We start from the raw sequence: 23,838 nt of genomic DNA on the forward strand, positions 1-23,838 counted from the left end.
AATGGCTCCTAGGTATTCTAAGTTTTATTCAAAAGTGTTTAAATCCAAATTAATTTTACATTGTCTTTTAATTGTGACAGGGAAATGACATTCATTCCCAATAAAAGTCAGAAGGTGGTGAAAAATTATTGTAATGTGGATTTGTGGCTGACTGAACTGCACTAGAATAGACAGTTTTCTGTGGTTTTCTGGAAACCACATTAAATGACATTAAACTGAAATAAAATGTCTCAGTCAATCAGAAACAAGGGAAACCGTGCAGTTGCTGACTTTTAAGCAAATAATGGTTTTCAGCAATTATATAGCACAACAGTCCAAGCCGTCTAAATTCATTGGTGTGTTTAATCATCGTAAGAGCAAAACTTTTCTTTATGCACAAGAAGAAAATACCAGCTTTTCTTTTCTGACAAAAATAAATTTGATTTTTAAAACAATTATCTTCCACAGTATTTAGTTGTATCTTCACACTAGAGTCACAAAGAGCAAATACATATATCCTTTTCAGTAAGAGAAATTAATATCAGCTGATTACTAAAGCAGTAGTCATATACTAGATCAACAAAATCTTCAAACTTTGGCAGTTGTTCTGCAGTGAGAAAAGAGGGAAGCATAGATTTAATAAAGCCAAAAAATATCTGACGCCTAATTGTTAGGAAGCACAGAGAAGCTCAAGGTGGCACAGGGTCAAAAAAGGGAGGGTGATAGCAAAAGCTTAACTGGGGAAATGGGAATGGGGGTTGGGAGAAGCTGCAGTGCTGTTAAAAGAAATGTCTTTTTCTCTACAAGTGAATGGAGTAAGGGGGCAAGCTACAATGCCGGCCTTTGTCACCAAACCTGCTCGCCCGCGTTCTCAGCTGAGCCCTCTGCATCAAGTGCATCCCAGGCTCTGACACTGTCTGCCTGTCAGACAGCTCCTGTAAAGTAATACCGTCTGCATGAGGGTTTTTTCTCCTGGTATTAGGCTTGAATAGCCAAGTGAAGAACAATAGGCAGGAAAGCAAAACTGAGATACAATCACAGCTTGTGCTCCTTCATGCCCTGAAGAATTACCTAAGGATTCCCATCCTCTGTAAGACAAGCAGCTTATTTGGGATGGAAAAAGCTATTAAACAAATTCAGGCACTTTTGAATTTTACTCAAATTATTGTTTTGTTGTACTAGAAGGACCCTCCCCAGGGTGAATTTATTGCAATATCTGGGTATGGGTGCTTTTCCTGTGAGCTTGAACTCATGTGCTGGGAAGCTGCATGGTGATACTCAAGCTTGTAATGAATAATGCATAGAGGAGTCTAGTACAGCCCTTACTTTATACTTACAGTTTTGCAAAGCTCAACCTTGTGACAATTTTTATTTTTTTATTGCCTATGTGGTATTTCTTAACACGGTAGAAAAACCTGGATGTTTTAATTCTTTGTTTCACTAAGGGTCCCTCTCTTTGATACCCTCTGTCTGACCGTGGTTGTAGATTGATGGAAGTATTTTTATTCTTGGAATATCAATGTGACTTTACTTTTGCCTCTTACCATTATTTTTTTTAATATGAATGTTGACGCTGTACTTGCAAACACAAAAGAAACAGAAATTACACAGATATAATCTTTCTTCTGTCCCCAAATGATGGCAAAAAGTTTAGCACTCGATTTCTGTATTGCTAAAAAGAAGAAAAAAGGTAATAAAAATAAAACTGGGGAGCATTTTCTGGTTTTATCAATATAACATGACATTATTTTACTGCTTATTAGCACTGTATTGCTTTACAAGTTAAGAAAGGAGGCCTCACAGAGAATGGGAAGTGTCCAGTGCTATTATTTGATTTTAAATCTGGCAAGCTGCCAGAATTTGTGTGTTGGAAGAGCAGCTTTTGCGACATTGTGCCTAGAATAGCAAAAGTTCTGCTATTTTGGCCATCTACTAAGTTTAAGAAGATCTAGAGGTGGGCTTGATGAGCCTGGGAAAACAAGAGGCGTAATTGTCTCAATGGAACAAATTTATCTCATTGGTTGTGCTCTTCCTTCCTTAACTTTTACAGTGACAAAAAAATGACAAAGGCTGCAATAAATGGTGTAAAAGCACGTGGAAAAGAAAATATTAACTTGTATTTTGGAGTTAACAAAATAATTGGAAACGTTACGTATTTGAGGAGCTTTTTTTGGCTGTGTGTTTTGTTGCACTGTTGATGGAGATCTTCCCTGGAAAGGAGTTGGGAAGTTTTTTGTTGTGTATACACTTAAACACGTGTTTTTGTGTATATTGAGCACCAAAGAATTATTATAAGATTGGATGTATCTGTGTGTTAGTGTACATGAATTTGTATACAACAGTATGTTCCCTGGAAATCTGTCCGTCATCCAGAATCTATCTCTCTTCGCCCTCTTTCTTGCTGCCCACTGTAGCCTTTGAAGGGCTGGTGTCATTTCTTTTTAATTGAATTACTGTTCTTGTGGGTGCAAGTAAACATGAAAAATATCTGGTATAACTATGAATGTAATTTTTTAAAAAAAAAACAGACCTAAAAACAAAACCCCAAAAAACAAACAAACAAAAAAAAATCCTTTATAATTGTGGTGTTATCTAAATTATTGATTGCTTTAAACTTTATTGCAGACTTTATGAAGATTGGACAAATGACATTTGTGTATGTGCATCCATTCTGATTGTTTTTGTCAGAATAAAGGCTTGTATGAGCTAGTTCAGACTGCATGTGAAAGACAGGTGAGCTCACTTGTCCTGTTCAGAACATTGCTGAAAGATCTGCCTAAAAAAATTTATGTGGGAAATGGAAAAAAAAATTAATCCACTTGTCTTTAAAACAACAGTGTAGCTGGTCTGAGAGCTGAGCTGATACCAGTAGGAAACAGATTTAGCCAAGTTTGAACAGTTCTGTTATCCAACTTTCCTATTGCACTTAAAGTTAATTTAAGTTATAAAGTTAGTTTAAGTTAATTTATAGAAATAAAGTGAAAGTCCCTGTTTGCTTAATTTCAGAACCTCCAGGGTAGCTGTTAACTTAAATTGACAAGACTCCAGGATTCTGTGAGAAAGTATAGAATGTTTTCAAGAATTGGTGTTACAACAGGAGGGATACTAGAAAAGCAGGGGAGAAACTAAAATAACAATAATAATAGTAACAATAACAATAACATCATTATCATTATAATTCTTATTATGTGCATTTTTGCCTCAGTGAAGTTTAGTGAGATTCTGCTAAAGAAATGTATGTGGTGAATTTCCTATCAAAGAATTGTAAATGCTTCAAAATTTTTTGTTATGATTATTTACAAGCTAAATTAAATTATTCAATTTTCAGTAGCCTCTGTATAGTTCTTCTTTCAGTTCTTCCGTAATTTGGATTTACTTCAAATTCTGCACAGAGGAATTGGTATTTGTAAAATGTTCTGGTTAGGCTGGGATTTGAAGTACTTTGTTTTCATGTTAGAATATTTATTCTTTCATAAATCTTTGTTAAATTATTTCTTACTTTCGATCTTGTTGGTAAAAAAAAGTTTTAACTGGATTATGAAGCAAAAAGTTTACGTTTTAAAACTATCTCTTATGTTTTAAAATAATCTCTTTCAGGAAAGTTATGTAAATATGTTCTACTTGTAGAACTCATAAATAATCAATGGAGTTACAAGCTGTGGAAGGACCCAGCTCTTAGTCCACCCTAATAATAGTTAAACTGGAAATGCAGATGGATAACACAGTCATAGCAACCCAGATTTTCTGAAAATAAATTTTATGTCTGCTGAAGAAAAGCAGTGAAAAAATAAATATGTGATGGTAATGAAGGGGCGGGGGGAAGAAGAATTTTAAAATTATGTAGAAGCAAGGCTTGAGCTTTTTACCGTTAAAACAACAGAAATGAAAGCTGTATAGAAATAAAGAGATGCTGTTGTCAAATGGGGCAATCATAATTAGTCCTACTTGCACCTTCATCTGCCAGGTTGGGTTATGGTGCTGGGCTCTGCACTCTGGTGGTCTGGGGTGGGGCACAAGTTCTGGTCATCCACACTTGTAAAGATGGGACGGGAGAGGGAGGAATTTGTCTCTTTGGATGCTCTTCCTTCATCCACTTCTGAGCATAGGCTAACCCTTGAAAAGATGTAACTTCAAGCTGGGGAACAGAATATGCTCTAATGGGGAGGGCCCAAAATCCCCCACAGACATATTTTTGAGTCAAACCTTCTTCAGTTGGGTAAGGTTGTCCACAGCTTGGAGTGCTTGGAGCACTGAGATCTGGGAGACTGTTCTGTGAAATGGGATGTTTTAGAGACTTTTCCAGTAAGCCTCTGAAATGATCCACTAAGCATGTGCAAATACCAACTTTCAAAGAATTTAAGCACAGCCAAAGCAGAATAAAAGACAAATATGTCTTGCCAGGTTTCTGTTTTTTGCTCAGAAGCTGAAAATAATGCAAACCTTCTTCAAACAGTCAAGAGATAAATAAAACATCTTCTTAGCAAGCAACCCATTTCCTGACAAATTGTATCTTTTTATACAATGTAGAATTTTACTTAATTATTCTAAAAAGCAGTTGGAGACAAAGGAGGGGGAAAACTAAAGCTCACTTATGTACCTGGCAGAAACATGAAATACGTAAAATAAAATTGTACAGTGTAGTTTTTTTAAGCACCTTTAACAATAAACTTTATTCCATCTGGAATTGGAACATACTGCATTTAGTAGAAAGGGGTCTTAATAAATAGTTGCATAAACTTAGAAGTATTAATTACTCCTTCAGAGATTTCTTTGAAAGTTTCTTTTGTGCAGGAAAGCACATACTGAACCTGAACCTGCTTCTGATTAAGTCAGTGAAAGCAGGACTCTGATAAACATTTAGTTTGACAAAATGAATTCAAGATGTTGGAATTATTTTGTCCATTTTACTAAACATTTTTCCTGAATCCTCCATTCACTTGAAGATAAAATTTTAGTAAGTCTGTTACATCTTCCTGAGAATTTTTTAGCTAAAGGTAAACTAAATGCATCCAGAAAAGTGAATTGAATTATATGCACTACACAGAAGGTAACATGTGCATTTCTGTAAATAAATCACATAGGGATATATTAAAGTAATCCCTCTGCTTGTTCACACAGGATGGAGCACCCAGGATAATACAATGTATACACATGGTTTTGTGAAACTTTTTATTGGTTTGGATATCCTTTTTATTCTTAATAGACTACCAACAAGTACAAGATGTCTTTTACTCATGCAGAAAAAAAGTCTATTTTTGAAGGCACTACTTTAAAAATAGTTTTAGCTAATTAACTTGCCATGTCTGTGGATGGGATGCCATTTGTTACAGAAAATAAATTAGGGCAATAAAAATACTTCTCTGCACAGAAGTTTTCATGCTAGTTTGGAACAAAAAGTATTAATTTTACAAAATTTGATTGTTTATATTCTTTGCCAAGAAAATGAGAGTTAGTGGACCTAGTTTTCTGATTAAAAAAAAGTTGTTTGATTAAGAAAACGTGATTCATTTGACTGTGCAAAGTGGTTAAAATGGATACTTTTTTAAAAAGACTAGGTTGTGAATGAGTGATTTTGCTTCTAAAATGTCACTGAAATATTTGCACCTGTGGCAGTGATATGTGGCTGCCTGAAAAAAAATTATTGTAACTTTCACGCAAACCAAGAGGAAAAATCCACATGTGAACTTTCTAATCTGGAACTGCCCATTAGGTATCTGTGTGCTGATCATACTTCAACAGGAAGTCCTGATATTTAAAACTGCCAAGTGAACACGTGGGGAGCATTACACTGTATATGCAATGAACTAAGCAGTGTTTATTTTGTGTAGCATTCTTCTGCTCCCTTAAATACATACAAGATGGAAACTCTTAGACTTTTTTTAACCTTTAGCTGCTATACTTGTACAGAAAGTACTAAACAAAACCTGGCAGACTTGTAAACAACCTGAGTTCATTTTATTTCATCTAACACTGATCACATTTCCAGTAGACAATAAATATAATGCACTGCTGACAGATGTGTAGAAATGCATACACAATTAGATGAAGAAATTGGGTTCAGTGCAGTTCAAATCTCAGTTTATGCCTTTTTATTTCCTTGAATATGGCTGTAGAATTCTCACCTGCTGATGCATAGCCTGCAGTTTTTTCCTGCTCATGCAGAGTGCTGCTGGGCAGGCTATCCTGCCAGTAGCGTAGCCAGTGCATCTCATTGTTGACTCAGGCATTTACTTGAGTAAGGGGGATTCTTGGCTTCATATGGCTTCAGGTAAGGCTTTCATTTATTTTGCCAGTTGAGATAGAGTATTTACTGTATTTTCTCAAATATATTCAAGACATGAAAGCTCTGAATCGCTATCTTGGATTAAATGAAGGTAATGTGAGGGAGTAAATCATCCAGGAGATCAGCAGAATAAGGAGCACGAAAGACAGATAATTTCATTTTCTCGAGATTCAGCCAGCAGACCCATATTTGATGGAAAGGTAGTGGTGTTTTATTTGTTTGTTTTTCCAGAGAAGAGGATGTGTGGAGCACGGAAGACAGGCAATTTCAAAGTGAAACTTGAAACAAATTCTTAAGATGTTGGGTGTTGCCCTTAACGATTTGCCATTGATTGTCCTGGTCAGAATATGAATACCTGGGAGCTGTTTTTACTCAACCATCCCAACTGTTCATCTCTTTCCTCTCCATCTCAGCCTTCTACAATCTAATTGGGCTTTTACATCCTCTGTAAGACAATCCTTCTGTTGGTCTTTGGAGTATACATATGGTAAATTGTTCTCTTGTTACAGATGGGCTGGCAACTTTGCTTATATATAGCCAAATTGTTTCTCTGGGGGAAGAAAAAACTGTGTAATTAATATATAAATGAAGCAAGGAATAGGCGAGAGCACACACTGCAAATTGGATTGCAATTACAGGTCTAACAAGAAATGTTCCTTTTCTGCTCTGTCTTTGTCTGAGAAAGGCAGATCTGTTGTCACTGCATGAAAGCCATCTACAGGCCCCCAGTGTAATTGTGATGCTGGAATTCATTGCAGTCTGAATCCACTTGAAATTTTGCAAGCTTCCCAGAAATTACACAGAAGAAAACAAATATCAAGTGATCCAAGAAGAATATACACATTTGTAGGAGTGAAGAATTTTCCAGATGTACATGAGAGTTCTGTTCATTCATTTGTATGGTCTGTTCCTGTAATTTAGTGTGGGTGCAGTAACAGCTGGTGGTTGATAATGAGAGGCAGAAGTTCCTGTTTTAGCTTTCTGTGTAACGCTTGACTTTTCACCTAATTTCTCTATTTTCCTCAGAAATATCTGTCTACCTGAATTTGTTAATTTATCTGTCCATCCATATATGTGCACTACCTTATGCACAAACTCTTTGGTGTGTTTCAGTGGCAGTTTCATAAGCCTGTGTCACTTCATAATACCTAAAGGAAAAGGGAAAAATAGTGGCATTGTTGCTGTTACCTGTTTTCCTAGGTTCGGCAAAATGTAAAGATGTCAAAGGAGCCAGTACTGATTTGTTAATCTGGATGAACTGCAAACTCTCCATATCAAAAAAATAAATAAAAAAAATTATTATAGAAAAAGCAGATTATTTTAGATGGTATCACAGTGCATTAATTCTGTCACCTTGGTTTTTAACAGGTCTATGGAAATGCAGGATCTAGCCAGTCCTCATAATCTTGTTGGAAGCAGTGATGCACCAGGTAGTTCCAAGCTGGATAAATCTAATCTCAGTAGCACATCAGTCACAACAAATGGAACAGGAGGTAAGTACAAGACACAGCTGGCACACAGAAAGTTTTGGCTAGTTTTTAGTCTTACACATTTTTTACCATAATTTCAAGAAAGACTATATTTATAAATCCAACAAGAGTTATAAAAAATTGGCAGTCATAATATAGTCATACATTTCTAATTCCAGCATCATTTCTTTTATTTGCACCAACTGAAATAAGAGGCAGAACTGAAACAAGGTACTATAGTGAAATAAGGAAAATTTTTGAATGGTTGATTTGAATATGGTGTTAAATGTTTGCTTATACCTTAAGTTGGTAACTTAAACTGTATTTTCCTGTGTCATACTTCCTTGATGAGTAATAATTTACTCTTATACCCTGACTTACATGCATTTATGTTAAATTAAAATCACTATCAAGAAGTGCATCAAAATTAGGCTTGGGTAATTTATTTATTTATTTTTTCTGAGGAATTTCAATTCTTGGGAGGTAATGAAAGTTTCTAATGAAGAGATTGTTAGATTTTCCTCAGCAGTAGCTGGTTATCACTGCTGAAGGTCATATTGTAGGGACATGCAAGCACAACACAGATTTCATTTTTTATTCCAATGCTTTCAGATAACCAATTCTGCCATAGTGGGAGGCAGGGTGCCACATTCTGAGGTGCAGTCCATGAAAGTGACACCATGGATATGAGTCAAACTAGAGTTTCTTTTTTAGAGTTCATACATCACTGTATATTTTAACAGTTGGTACTAAGAAAATTTTTTTGGTTTGCTCTTTCTGGCCACAAGGTAGATTATTTTATTCACTTACTCTATTTAAATAAAAGTCTGTCAATGTCAATAAAAAGTGGATGTGTCTGGGAGGGTAACTGAGCTCTGCAAAGAAGGGCTGAACCATATTTTTAAACAGAATCCTTATTCCAGAATAAAAAGAAAACTTAAAGCATGCTTTTAAAGAACACTCGTAACTGGATGCCACTATGTTATACAATGTGCATAAATAAACCAGTTAAAATAATACCCATAAAACCAATACAATTATGTTAAAAGGCTTGACTTAGAGTGCCAAAACACTGATTTGCCTTGAAGACTATTCATTTACACTGAACAGACATTGGGAGAATGAACTGTTGTTACCATTCCTGTTCTCAGGAGACAACATGACTGTGTTAAACACTGCAGACTGGTTGCTGAGTTGCAGTACTCCCTCCTCTGCAACAAGTATGAGAGACCCTGGTACAGTGCATGCGTGTGTGGTGTGTCCCCATGACTGCTGTGTGACATCTCTTTGCGTTTGCTCCTGTCTTTTCTCATGCAGTTTGAGTTCTCAGGGGGTTCCCCCTCACCCCAAGCAGTTTTTTCCTACCCTTTCTCAAAGGCTTTTCCCACAAGCAGAAAACTGTTAGGAGGTTGCAACAAGTAGTTATCTTACGATGCTTTGAAAGTCATTTGATGAGCAAGGAGAATTTAACCCGCTTATAATTAGCTTAGCTGTCTACATGCTCTGAGTGACTGGGATTGTCTCGTGGTGTTCAGCATTGCTGGGAATTGCCAGTAGTCAGCATTGGTGGAAATCAGACAGATGGAATTTTGACAGAATGCCCATTTGTTCTTCTTTTGTTTTTAAGCAGAGCACTGCATGATTACCTGAGCACAAGTCAAGGATGACAGTATTGTTCTTACTCTTACTAAGGCTTTCATTATTAGTCAAACCTTCTGTCTAATGTGCTGCCACATGTAACTTGCCACTTTACGAAATTTTGGCCAAATTTTCCAAGCTGCTGTTTTCATTTATGAGTTTCCTGACACGTATTATTAATTGTCATACATTTTAAGGATTAATAATAACTCTATATGTGACATTATTGCAGTACATATAGGATTAATCATAGGTGCAAACATGCATCACCATGTTTCTCTACATGTCTTTACAAAGGTGCTTAAATTGTGCAGGCTTGGACTAAAGTTAAGAAGATTTCAAAAACTTGCTCTTTTAAGAAATCCTTCAGAATCAGCTTGCCATTTGTAAAACATATATGCAAAGAAAATTTAAAAAAAAAAAAGAAAAAGAGAGAAAGAAAAAAAAAAATAGTTGATGAGCATAAAAGATCATTTGCACTAGAATAGGACATTCCATGTGAATGCTTCTCCTCAATTACAAGATTTTAAGTTTAAGAAAGACTGAGGTAACTTGGTCTGCACCTCATTTAACTGTTCAGCATGTTCAGGTAAATGTGGAAAGTAACAATTTAAGTTCTAATTATTAGTAGTGAGGAAATACAGTGTGTTACTTGTATTAAATATGATTTTCCATAGGCAGTAGAATGTTTAGAACTGTGCTTCTGGTTGAGTATATTCCCAGGAAAACTAAAGGCTTGCTAAAAGAAAGAGGAAAATCATTCCTATGACAAGCTGTGTGGTTCTTTGATTTGCACAAGCTTTTAAAATCAAATTTGTGTGCTGTAACTTCTGTTGCACTTGCTTGTCTTCCTTCATGCATAGTGTTAGCAACTCTTGCCCCTAAAACTCTGCATTCATTTTCAGTCCTTAACATAGAGGAACACTTTAGAGAAAATAAAAAAGGGGTCAGAAGAGCAGCAGTCATTTTGATCTGCTAAGTCCTTTTATCAAGGTATATTGTAGAAGCTGTTGCTTGTTGGGAGCTGTATTCTGAGTTAGCCTTAAAATAATGAAGTTTGGACAAGATCCCTGGAGGTCATTTGGGCCAAGCAGTGCTCAGAGCAGAGCCAACTTTGCTGTTAGATCATGTCGCTCAAGGCGTTGCATTGAATTTTCCTCCTACATCTAATTGGATTTTTTCCTTAGTGCAGCTTGTATCTGTTCCCACCTGTTGTTTCCCATGGCACCTTTTGAGGTGTGTGCCTTTGTTCTTTGTTATCTTTGCACCTTCCCATCAGATAGCTGCGGGCAGCAGTTAGCTCTCCCCTCAGCCTCCTCTTCTTAGGACAGAACAAGCCCAGCTTCTTGTGTCTCCTTGTACATCGTGTGCCCCAGCACCTGATTGTGTTGGTAGCTCTACTCTCTCACCATGTTGTCATGGTCTAAGGCCAGCTGGCAACTAAGCAGCATACAGCTGCTTGCTCTATCCCAGCTGAAAGCAGAACAGGGGAAGTCTTCACTGCTAGCGGCACTCAAATGTATTTCCAGTTAGCAATTGCTTATCATTTTATTTTCACTCTTTCAGTATGTTAAACAACAACAAAAATAGCTCTTTTGAACTGAGGTTAGAATATTTTGTTTTTCCTAAGTTAGCTTTGTGCTTTTTCCCCCCTCTTCATTTAATGACATACAACATAAAGAAAAATAGGTAATCGTGAAAATCTCTAGCTCCACTGAAGAAGGACCTTGAGGAATTCCTTACTGTCATAAAATCTGAATGCAGAAGTGTAGAACTGTTTAAAATCAAGCACATATGAAAACGCTTTCTATAGGTGTTTTCCAACAAAACTCAGTGCCAATAAAATGCTTTTCCTCAAGTACGGGAGAGAGTTTCTTTTGTTTTAGATTATTTGCTTGACAGGGAAAGAAAAAAGATGGTGTCTATTCATGCTGATGGCAGTGCAGTGCAGCTGGCATTAACCAGATCTAGACACAATTCTAAAGTAAACATTTCAATTCATGACTGAAGTTTTTGTTAAACACAGTTAAACACATACTGTTTTCTTGGATGCAAAACTGAACATTTGTAGCTCACTGTGGAGAATAGTGAAATACCTTCTTGAACAGAAAGAGATAAAGGTACTAAAGACTACTTTTTTTCATGTAGGTAGATGCCCAGACTTTACAGAAGTACACAGAGGCATACATATGTAGTAATCAGCAAATAAATTAATGTAGATATTTTTGGTACTTTGTGCAACAACACATGTTCTACATGACTGAGAGGTTTATTGGAGGCCATCATTTTGTGACAAATGACCCATGAACTCTTTCTTGATGTGTTTTATTGATATGATGAAAATAAAATCGCATCCTTCTCAAATAATTATAGAAATGGGAATGACTGATTACCCTAATACTCTTGGGAATTACTTTTTTTTCATTTTGGGTTGTTTTTGTCACAGTTTTTTGTTTGTTTTTTCTTTAATGAAAAGGTAATAGCTAGCAAAATGAAGAATACACAACGCCTTGAAAAAATGTGGCTAAAATTCTTCCCTAATGATTCCATATTGAAATAATATCCTGCAGCTTTCAGGGAGACTACATGGTAGTTTTATGAAACAGAAGCAATAATGAAATAATGTTTACATTCAAAAGACACACATTAAAAAATTTTTTTACTCTCAGACAGTAAATGGAAAGGTACAACTGTGTAACTGAAACCAGAAGGTATTACTTGGTTTGTTTGGCACTGGCGCACCAGTAATGCTGGAGGGCACTCTACCAGTCACAGAGACAAATGCATCCCCATTTCTCCTGCTTGATCCAAACTGGTGTCCCTCTGAATTCAGTGCAGGTCACTTGCACAGTTGTTGACATCAGCAGCATCCCATGTGACTTCCTGAAGTCAGATGCATTAGGCAGTGTGTGAGTGGAAATGGGATGTGGTTTTGTAGGAGAGGTAACTCACACAGGGCTTGTCACAGGCAGCTTTACTGGTGCGATTTCTGATCAACAAGTCACGGTGCTCACAGACACAGGGAAGAATAGCAGAATGGGTCTGTAGGTGTTGTTCTGGACATCTTTCCCATGAGGAAACTAAATCCTTTATTTAGCTCATGCACTGCCTTTTCCTCTGCAGACTGTATGAGGGACAGTGATCCAGAGGGCAGCTCAGGCTGTACTTGGACTGAATCAGCCTCTGGGAGTGCCTTTCTATCTCAGCTAGACATAAAGGGAGACTAGTAGGCACCTTTTATACTCTTGATTTAGGTGACTTGAATCTGAGCCACAGTTTTGAAATACGTTGCCAGCTCAGAAATATGAAATTCCTCCCTTTCACATACTGTTGCCAGTGCAGTCAAACGTGGATGCAGTGATGTTGACAGATGGGAGCTTTGGTCAGCTTAGCTGAGGCCTCTCAGAGGCGTCAGGTAACCAGCTGGCAGAGAATGCCTTTCCTTGCCCAGTGTGTTAGACCTGCTGGGGTGCTCTGCCAGGCTGGCTGTCACAGCAAAGGCTTCTTCACAAATCCCAGGCTGTGCTCTCACAATCTGGATACCTGACATGCAGCTGTGGTAGTTGCTTGTGCAGGTCTTCATTGTCTCTTCAATCAGTGCTGCTGGGCACCAACCTGTGAAATCTGTAAGCGTGTGATGAATGTCCATGGCCAACCCTAACTGACCTTCATGAGGAAATTGCATTAGTATGCTGAGGCTTCTGCATTTGCCAGACAGCTAATAGGAGCTGCAGTTTATTCTCTATTGCTGTTTCTTACCATATCAATTGGATGGGTGGTTCCCAAATTTCACTACAAAAGTCCATGCCGAATGTTCTGTCCAGGTAACATATTAAATTACAAAATCCGTATTGCCTCTGTGGTGCTTTTTGTGCTTTCAATTACAGCTTGGATGGTAAGACTGCATGATGAACCCTAAGAAATAAATTTGAGTTTGTAGTAGACCAAACTGTTTTGTAACCTCTGAGTAAGAAGCTGACTTGTCATTTGTGTCTTACTCCAGATCTTTGGCTTTTTTTTTCTTTCCAACTTCTCTCTTCAGTTATGGAAGACTGCTTGCTGGTGACCCAGCTCAAAAAGGCCCCCACAGACCCTGTAAAAGGGGAAAGGGAAAGGCAACATGCTGGCACTGTGAAAGTAATTTGCTTCTGTATTAGCATGAAACCATATTATAATAGTTTTACATGTCAGGCAAAACTATTTTTGTTATATGCTGCATCCCTTGACAGCTAATGTTTCCTTCCTCTGTGCTACTCTTAGGTAATTGTTAGAATCAATAAGATTTAGGTTGGAATCTCCCCAGAAGATATTCCAGTTGCTAAAATCAATAGCTGGATGAATGTACAGATGCAGAGCTGTGCAGATAAATGGGCATTCCTGTCAGATTCCTGTCAATTGTCTCAGTATGGTGCTAGAGAGAAGGTTGGAGAGGTTGCACGTGTGCTTGTTTGAGCTGGACTACCACTAGTGAGACTGGCATGAGTGCTCCAGTACAAATCTAAAAGTAAAATCTCATGTCTACTTATTCTTCTATGTAGTGTCTCTTCTTGCAGTCAAAACAGAACCCATGAACAACAGTGAAACAGCAACAACAACTGGAGATGCATCGCTTGACACTTTTACTGGGTCAGGTAAAGCCATAATAAAATTACATTTTGTTAGATGCACATTAATGCAGCATTTATAACCCTCATTAATGAACATTTGCATGGAAGCAATCTTTACAAAGTTACTATAAAATAGTATAGTATTTTATACCTAATAATAATCGTAATAGAAATAATAGCTTTTTCATTTTTGTAAATGCAACCCAGAAATTTACATGATGTGTGATCTTAAAGAATGCCTAATAATGATGCTTAAGACCACTGCTGTCTGCAAAAGTCTTAAAAATGATACCGTTATTATGGTACTGTAGATGTTTTTTCTGAGTGTTAGTCTTGTATGATATAAGAAATAAAAAAAATGAGATTGTATTTGTAACAGCCAAGCTAATTTGAACAGTTTCAAATCTTAAGGTTTATACCTCAGTGCCAATCCTTTTACTCGTATTAGCATTGTGTTAGCGTAAACACTGACCAGATTGCTATATTGGTCTCTTTCCACTGGGATGAGCTACGTTCTTTCCAATAAAATAGTTTTATTTTAAATAATCATGAGCTTCAATTACTTCTCAAAAATTCAAACAAACAAAGGTTTAAGTCAATCCTATAAATTATTAAATGTGATGAACCGTGGAAAACTACAGATAATCAGCCTTCAAATAATTGAATCCTGCTAATAATAATATTAAAAAGGAGTGGAGGAAGAATAAGGTTTGCAGCTGGAAATACCAGTTCAGTAATGGTCTGACTGAAATGTCACCAAAGTCACAAGTCATCAGTCCACACTGATGCTACTATTAATTTGGTAGAGTTAGGCTGTCAAGCCCTATTTAAAATATTTTGGAAATCACAATGTTCCTGTGTAATTAATTTTTTTTAATTGGGTTTTGAAATTGTCTTTTAGCCATCAGTTAAATCTAGAAGTTGATTATTCAGAAAAGTATTCATAACTAATTTCATTCCTGAAGAAAAGGAAATTTTTGAGCTTTAGAGTGTTTACTGTTTCTAACCAGAAAAATGAAAACATTGTCCTCATTATAATTATACTGAGAGGATCCTCAGTTTAAAGGCTAAAATATTCCACAAAAAATTAAATAGTCTGGCCTAAAGTTTAGTCTTTCACTCTGTTTTTACTCAATGCTAAAATTTCATTAGTAATGATTATAAATCGTAAAATATCCAACCCTATATATGATTTTTTTCATTGTTGCTGAAATTTTATCAGCTTCTGCCCTGTGTTTAAGGCAGCTGAGTTGTATTCTAAGGCAACATTGGAGTGCCAAGAATTGTAGCCTTCAGCTCAGGTTTAGATAACCAAGTAACAGCTTGATTTCCCCAGGTGCCACTCACCCGTCAGCTTCCACTGACTTCAAAAGAAGTCTTGAAATCTCTACACTTTAGATGTTTGGAAAGTTGGTGCCTCAAAAAAAAAAAAAAAAGAAAAAGAAAAAAAAAAGGCAGGAATTTGAGCCTTGCATAATCCTTTTTCGCCTGTTAGCCACCTGTGTATTCAATGGAAATACAAACCTGGTTCTCAATTTAGTGCACAAACTGAAGCATTAAATGAGTACAGTCATTCTCAGTGGGAAATCAATAGTCTGCCTGTCTGGGTGACGTGCAGTCTTCATCATCAGAGTGGGACACAGAGCTGCCCTGATAACGCACTCAGCCTTTCATAAGGATTGAACATGTTACTTTCACGTTTGTCTTTTACTTGTACTCCCAAATCAGACAATTTTTTTTTGCTCTAATTTTATGGGAAAAGTGCTAAAGAGCAGCAAAAACTCAGCAAAACCCGGATTTCTCTGAGCCTTTAGCCTAACTGGCTTGTTGGGAAGTTTAGTGGGTTGCCAAAGACAGTAAATGCTGAGTAGTAGACAGATGTCGTTTCAGATGAACCACCTGCGACTGAAAAAATGCGTAACAAGGCCCAACACTGAACAGTTTGTTTTTTCCTGAAAACAGTTTGTGTTTTCCTGAAAATGGGGGACATATATGTGTTTCTTCCAACTATGGCAAAGTCATGATGCCAGCACTTTTCTGTGTTTTATGAAATGAGATATGTGTGAAAAGAGAGCTGGTGCTGAGATGCATTTGAGAGCCTGCCATGCAGAAATCCTCTCCTTCAAACACTCTGCCCATTAAAATTGATTTCCCTGCTCCAAGGGCAGTCAAAACATGTGACCTGTCCTGGAACTGAGCAGAAGGCTCAACAAGCCCTGTGGGGTGTAAAGTAGTCACCTCTGGCCCTAATGACCAGCTGTAAGTGATGGTCAAACAGATTGTGCGAGGAATAGGGCAGGAGAGACAGATTAGACTTCACAGAAAACTGTGATTCTCTGAACTGTTGGTTGAAAAGCTAAGAGGATAAAGCACGTAGATCTCTTGAATTTAGAGTGGCAGTTGCCCTGGTGGCCTTGCCCTGGCTACTGGGACTGGCAGGATCCTGTTCAGGGCTGCAGCCCGTGTGTTGCAGCTCATGCTCAGAGCCCTGGATCCCCTGTGCTGCAGAGCTGCCCCAGCAGAGTCTGTGCCTCTGAGCAGGTGAGGAGTCACACTGTGCATCCCGCTTCCTCCTCCTTCAAAGAGGAACAGTTGGTAATTAGTGTCCTCAGTTTGCAGCTCTGTGATTCTGCAGCACACTCCCACTGGGCTGGGTATTCACAGGCCTGGGAGAGGCACACAGCCCTCAGCTGAGATTTTCATGCACTGTGAATTTGTTGCAGCTGCTGTACTGTAATAGTGCTTACAATGGTGGATTAATTTGAGAACAGTTTTATCATTTTAGTGGAGTGGAGAGAGAGTTATGTGATGTTCTGTTTGTTTTTATTTAGTATTTATTACACACAGGTTATAGAATACAGTTTTTAGATATAGAAAACAATTTCTGAAGGCCATAAAGGTGAAGCTAGGGAATGTCACTGCTGTTTAACCTACATAACCTCCCTAATGCATAGAGATTATGATGGTACTTAAATGAGGTCCTTTTAACCTAACCTTTTTGCACAGAATTTTACAGATGTGTAATGAAAAAATGCAAAACTTCAGCCCACATTAATATACTGAACATGCAATTAAAACAGCTAATGGCCATTTATACCCTCCACAACCACCTTGGCCAGTTGAACTAAGAGAGTAACTGGTAAGAGCTGGCTGTCAGCTTGCCCCCTCTGTGAAATAACATTAATTGGGACTGGAGAGATCAAGGGTCTTATACCTGCCCTGAAGGGCATTCCTCCAGTAATTTCAAGTAGTGAAGTCTTAGGAATATTTGAGTTTTTCAGAGAATAAACAGTTTTGGGGTTTTCTTAACATTTTTTTAGCAACACAAAAGAGCATTTAGCCCCATTTATATAATGCCTGTATAAAGTGCCAGAAAACCCACAGCAGCCTGCCTCCACCATCCCCTCCACTGCCAACAGTCCTGAGAGAAGGGAGATGTTAGGAGATGTTTGGCTATCCAGCAGCCAAAGCTGTTAAAAGTTTGATGACACTTAAAATTAGTAGTTTTATCTGTGAAATACAGGTGTGGTCCACAGGCTCCACTCAGTCATGACGTTCTCTTATGCTAGGCCTTAGACCTGTGTTTCTCAAACATCTCACAGTCTCAAATGTAGTGGACAAATTGCTGGAAAAAGCTACAGAGAAACAGTGAAAAGAATGGACTTTTTGCTCTTGCCTCTTTCTCTTCCTTATACCTGGTGTAAGGAAGGGAAAATTTGGGATGAAACCAAGGAAATTTAAAATCAGACACATTCCAAAAGTATTTTATTTTCTTGTCTGGATTTTAAAAATAAGGCATATGCAGAAAGAATTAAAAGGCAGGCAGGATAGTTTTTGCTGAAAAGTATTAGGTTTTGATAGCTCGAGTGATTGAAATGAATAGTAATTAATTTTTTTGTAGTTTACGTAAGGTAGAGTAGCATGGTAAATGTGCTTTAACAAATTTGATTAAAGCTTGATTGATTGAGCTCTCATCCAGCAAATGAGCATACAAAAAGTAAAGCAGTATAGCAAAAATGGCCCAATAAGCCGATAATGGATCACAAAAGTTCCTTGCCCTGAGAACCACCAAGGTCACTGTGCTGCTATTGCTTGTCTTTAGAAAGGTCACAGAGCTACAACAGGGAAGGCTAATTACTCATCAAGCCTTAAATAACCAAGAGCATTATTTAGAGTCGCGTGAACCAGTTATGTTGATAGAAACAGCTATAGGTTTGTCTGGGAATAGCTGCCTGCACACGTAGTGGATTGCTCTGTGGAGCAAACCACAGAAAGGCATTCTCAAAAAAACCCTCAAAAACGATATCCACACAAAATTAAATTTAGCAGATTTCCGTCACAGGCAAAACCTCAGTATCTTTTCAAACAGCAACTGTTTTATAAAATCTAATGGCACATGTTTTAAAAGTTATTATCTAATTCTTCTTTACTTTCAAACCATACTTAACTGCACATTTTGAAAAGAAGTTAATTGTTTTTCTTCTACTGTATTTTCCTTTTAAGTCCTACACATTCTAAATGCATTTAAACTATCTCTAAAAATATGAAGTTCTGTGCATGTTCAAAGCAATAGATCTGAGAGACGTTAATTGGGGCTGGATGTAGAAATGTATCATGTTTCATAAAATAGTTAGAAACCTAAACCTATTTGTCACTTACAAAATTCTGAATGTTCATTTCTACTACCATTATGAATAACTCAGGAAGAGGGTACACTTTGAAGTACAACTATGATTGATTAGACTAAAGAAATTCCAGCGCTTCATTGTGTACTTCTTTAATCTTTTCAGAAGTGAATGAACAGCAGATGGCCTAATAAAGACACTCTGTATGTTTGCCCAGTATGGATTTGCTCTGAAGGGATTGGTTCAACACTTTAGAGTACATATATTTGGAATACATCTGTCTTAGTCAAGACAGATGGCTAAAGGAAAGGGAAACTTCCAAACACTTGGAATTAATCCAGTGTGAGCACTGCTTCTGGATGAAATTTTAATGGGTTATGACTTTTGTTCTGTTAGCTTTCTTGGAAGAATGCAGCTGTGAATAGTATATAGATACACACAATTTGGATGGCTACTGAACGGGCCTGTTTATATGCATACTTTAAAATAAAAATGCTGTTGTTCGGGATTATATTCTATTTGGCCTGTTTATAATGGAAGTTGCTTTCTAGTGCTCAATCCAGTATCTTCCATCACCTAACCTAACTAAAATTAGTCACAACCATATAAAACATGCTTTTCCTATCCAGTCTTAAAATCTAACTTCTTGTTAATGTGAGACTATGAAGGTATGTGTACGTTATTTCAATCCTGTGAAATACGTTAAATCACAAGATTCTTTTTTAGCTACCCTTTTTAATACAACTTGCAAATCTGAAAGATCCACAGTGTGTGGATTTCAGGCAATGTATGAAATACATGCCTCTGCAGTATACAGTCAAGTTGAGGAAGCATGACACACCCATGCTAACTAGAGCTCTGTACAACAGTAAAAAGTTTGGGAGTTTTTAAATTTTTTTTTAACGTGTTGCAGTTCTGGTGACATCTGCCTCCTTGAAAAGCTGTCCATTTCAATAGGCTTCTCTGTTAATGTTGCTGCTTTAGTTCACACTGTGTGCCTGTGTAGGTCTCCTGGTGTTTCTAACTGCTGTGCTCTTGTTTTCTGTTTTGCAGTAATAACAAGTAGTGGCTACAGTCCCAGATCAGCGCACCAGTACTCTCCACAGATATATCCCTCCAAGTTAGTGTCTGCACCTCTTCTACTCTTTTATAGACCTTGGCTGTGGGCAGTTTTGTGGTTTGTTGCAAACAAGTGTTCAGCAGGAGAAACAGAGAAAAAGGAAAATTCTTAAGCCATGGTACTGACTCAAGTACTGGCTCCTTCTCCAACTTTTTTTTCCTCGTGTGTCTACAGAGTAAGATCCTGTTTTGTGCAGTATTGCTGCACAAGAAATACCCTTGAATATCAGCACACAAGTAAAATAATCAGACTATTGCATTCTCAGACATCAGCATATTAACAGCATGTGTGGGGAATATATACAGATATATTTTGAAGAAGTCAGTTTATATATAGAACTCACAATTGCATGCACAAGTTGCATACTGAGGGGGTAACCCTGTCCCTGACCCTTCCACGGCTAGCATTGCCAAACGCTTCCAAACATTCCACAATCATGAACCACCCTTTCCTTGTCCCTCTCTGATATTGTAAGATTTAAAAATCAAATAAATTGGATTAGCTTTTAATCTTATTATTTTTAAGCCAACGGATGTTGTTAGAAATAGAAAACTTTTTCGTGCCTTTTTTTTTGTTGTTGGAGCGGAAACTGACTCTTGGGCAATCACACAAATCCAGGAGTGGGAACTTTAGGAAGAAACAACAAATATGTTGTATGAAACTGCTGCACTTGGCAGTATATTAGTTTGCTTCTCCTGTGATCAGTGTTGTGCACAAGGGTTCTTGATTCCAGTATGCCATCTGTTTGTTTCCATGTATTCGATACAGCTATCGGTGTGACTTTGGTACAGAGGAATCTAAAGATTCAAGAGCCAATTAGGCTCTTTCAAGTTGTTTTTTTTTAAACAAATTTGCAATCATCTGATATTAGCCAAAATTTATTAATACAGAAAGTAGGTGCCTGAAGTAAGAGCAATCATTCCACTTAAAACAGGTTTTGGCAAACTATATTACATACCTTCGGCCAAATACATTACAAGGTTTAGTAGAATCTTTAATCTACTGTTACAACTTTTTGGCACCTAAATTAATGAGTAATCCTTTTCTGATAGTAAATGCTGCCAACTGTACTGAATTAATTAGAAAGAAAAAAAAAATTAAAAATTGGAATCTGAAATTTAGTCATGGCTTTTAATGGCTAGGTTTCAGTTAGCGTAATTCTGCAGAGTGTGTTTATTCAACTTTTGGTCCATAAAGTCTTATTTGACTTACAAAACAATCCAAGAAAAATGTTTCTCTGTATATTTTTGCAACTCTGGAGGGCAAAAAATTTAAACTTGATTTTATTCAATCTCTCTATAAAACCTCAGTATTCATAAATAAAAGACCATTTTTATTTCCATTCTATTTTCCTAGCCCATATTTTCCGAACATTGAAAGCCCATCTGGTTACCGAGGTATTGCTGTCAGTATTTTTCATGCTGCTCTCAATGGGTAGGATCCATCTCCCATTGAAGCTACATGTCTGTTGAAGCAGAACCTACACAGATGACATAATGTACTATATTCAGCATTCGCCTCTGTGTTTCCTCTATTCTTCTAGTCCAAGTTTCACTCCACTGGATTAAAAAAGTGTGGGGGCTTTTCTAATTGAAACGTTCTGATCTCAGCTGAAAGAAGTTAAATCCATATAAAGGCATGCAGCAGTGGCACAGCCCACCTAAAAGCGGACACAGTAGCTTAAGAATTAAATTGTCGTGATGGGACAACATAAAATATTCACTGTGCCTTGGGGAATGTGGGACAGAGTGTCTTTCAGCTTATTTCAGTGGGGGATGGAATAAATCCCAGAAGAGGAGCAGTTGGCAGAATAATGAACTGCCTTTGGACATCTTTAAACCTTTTTCTTTACTTTATTGCTTGAATCAACATACAAAGTATTTGTTGCCACAGTAATGCTATTTTTCCTGATATTTAGGCCCTATCCGCACATTCTTTCTACACCAGCAGCTCAAACAATGTCTGCCTATGCCGGACAAACCCAGTATTCAGGAATGCAGCAGCCAGCGGTCTATACAGCCTATTCCCAGACAGGACAGCCCTACAGCTTACCCACTTACGGTATTTGACCACTTCTTACTTCAATTTACGTAGAACTAAAAGCAATGCCGACTGGAATGGTTTGGGGTTTTTTTGCTTTCTCTTTTGTTTTTCCCAACTGTAACAAAATATTTTAAAGAATCAGTTGAAAATTAATTTCTTATACAGATTTGGGTGTAATGTTGCCAGGCATCAAGACGGAAAGTGGGCTCTCGCAGACCCAATCTCCACTGCAGAGCGGGTGCCTCAGTTACAGCCCAGGGTTTTCCACCCCACAGCCAGGCCAAACACCCTACTCTTACCAGATGCCAGGTGAGTAGCCACCTCTAAAATTTAAAGCTAAGTATTTCTTCCCAGTGCTAATAGGAGTGTGCGTATTCATTTTGATTCTCTGTTACTTTAGATCTGCTCATGGAATGCAGTTCCTACTTGCACCTTCTTTTGGATTTTTTAGTGGAGTGAAATCCACTAATTTTTTCAATGGCAGGATTGGAAGCATTTGTTATATTTACTAATATATACAAGTCTCTTCTCCTTGTTTTTATGTTCCTGAGTATGACATAATTTGATACTTGTTTCTCCTTGGATTAACACAGTGTTTTAGAATGTCTCCTTATTTGATATTCTTTCATTTACTAGTCAGTTAATAATTCCTTGATTACCCTCTGATCATCGATAACCTATTTTATTTGGATAATTTTTAAGCTTCTTATACAATGGTTAATCTTCTGCATATTACAAGCTGCAATATGAATCATCTGATTTATGTTGAAAACAAGGACATGCCTCATTACAGATTGATTAAAAACACCCGGATATAGTCTTTTGAAAAGGTTTTTGTTTCACAAACGTAACACTAAGGTATTAAAAATGAAAGCAAAAGAGAAAAAACTGTGTTTGAGGAGAGGTGAGAATGCAATAAACTGAAAAACACTTTCTAAATTGGTGAGATGACTTACTGCTGATATCTTCCTTGCATGGTGTGAAGAGGAATGTATGCTCATATGTGTGGAACTAGCATTTAATTTTTTTTTAATGTTTCATTACAATGTTTTATGCTGCTAATGGAAAATAAAAGTTGTTTTTTTGTTCTGATTCATCTGCATCTTAACATGGAATATTCTAATTAGGATTTTGATTCACAAACAAGTTCTCACCGTTGATTGTATTTCTTAATTTTAGGTTCTAGTTTCACACCATCGTCCACTATTTATTCAAACAATTCTGTTTCAAATTCTACAAACTTCAGTAGTTCACAACAGGTATGAATATTGCCATTTTTATTTGCCAGTTACAAAAGGACTTATATAACCCAGAGATAGCATGTTATTTTAATTTAGATCTGTTATGTTGAATGAGACTCACTGTGGTTCAATGCTATTTTCTGTGGAAAATTATCAAAATCTTACTGGAAGACTAGTTACATATTTTAGCACTTACATATTTCAGCAGCTTCCCTGTAGTTTTTTTAGTAAATACCTTTAAATTAAAAACACTAACTATTCTTAAATTAAAAAAAAACAAAACTAAACCAAGCCTTCAAAACACTAGCAAAAGTCATATGATTGTACACTTACAAATATTTAATGGGAAAGAAGTCACTCATTACTGTACTTAATTGAGTGCTCTGCTGCATCTGCTGTTTCAGGATTATCCGTCATACACAGCTTTTGGCCAAAATCAGTATGCACAGTATTACTCAGCATCAACATATGGTGCATATATGACCTCAAACAACACGGCTGATGGCACTTCATCATCATCAACCTACCAATTACAGGACTCTCTCCCTGGCTTGACTAGTCAACCAGGTACAGATCTACATTCAGGTGAAAACAATTTTTGTATTTTATTTGCTGTTTGTATAAAGACGAGATTTCCATATTCAGCTTACATGGATATTGATATTTAAAGTTTGTGCCTTTCAGAAAACTTTGTGATGTAAACTGCCCAAAATAAGCTTTTTTTCTGTTTAGTTAGGAAACCTGTCCAGTTTGTTTGCTAATTAAAGAAAACTTCTTGCAGACTGAGATGATTGTCAGTATCACTGGCAGTGGAACAGTGCTGTTTCCACCTA

At 37.1% G+C, this 23,838-nt stretch overlaps 1 protein-coding gene across 21 annotated transcripts in view; it reads left to right on the forward strand.

The window, feature by feature from the left end:
• The window catches only part of EYA4 (EYA transcriptional coactivator and phosphatase 4), a 140,413-nt gene that overhangs the window by 87,444 nt on the left and 29,131 nt on the right, over nt 1–23,838 (forward strand). For 14 of the 21 annotated variants that reach the window (XM_058835091.1, XM_058835102.1, XM_058835106.1 and 11 more), the window contains 8 exons: nt 7,631–7,755; nt 8,883–8,966; nt 13,908–14,000; nt 19,655–19,721; nt 21,640–21,782; nt 21,930–22,073; nt 22,944–23,023; nt 23,410–23,590. In XM_058835091.1, coding sequence (XP_058691074.1) covers nt 7,631–7,755; nt 8,883–8,966; nt 13,908–14,000; nt 19,655–19,721; nt 21,640–21,782; nt 21,930–22,073; nt 22,944–23,023; nt 23,410–23,590 — 917 coding nt within the window. The remainder of the gene's footprint in view (nt 1–7,630; nt 7,756–8,882; nt 8,967–13,907; nt 14,001–19,654; nt 19,722–21,639; nt 21,783–21,929; nt 22,074–22,943; nt 23,024–23,409; nt 23,591–23,838) is intronic. The other 7 variants (XM_058835097.1, XM_058835109.1, XM_058835100.1 and 4 more) reach the window with 4 other exon arrangements.

This window comes from Poecile atricapillus, chromosome 3 (assembly GCF_030490865.1).
Source record: "Poecile atricapillus isolate bPoeAtr1 chromosome 3, bPoeAtr1.hap1, whole genome shotgun sequence".
NCBI lineage: Eukaryota > Metazoa > Chordata > Aves > Passeriformes > Paridae > Poecile > Poecile atricapillus.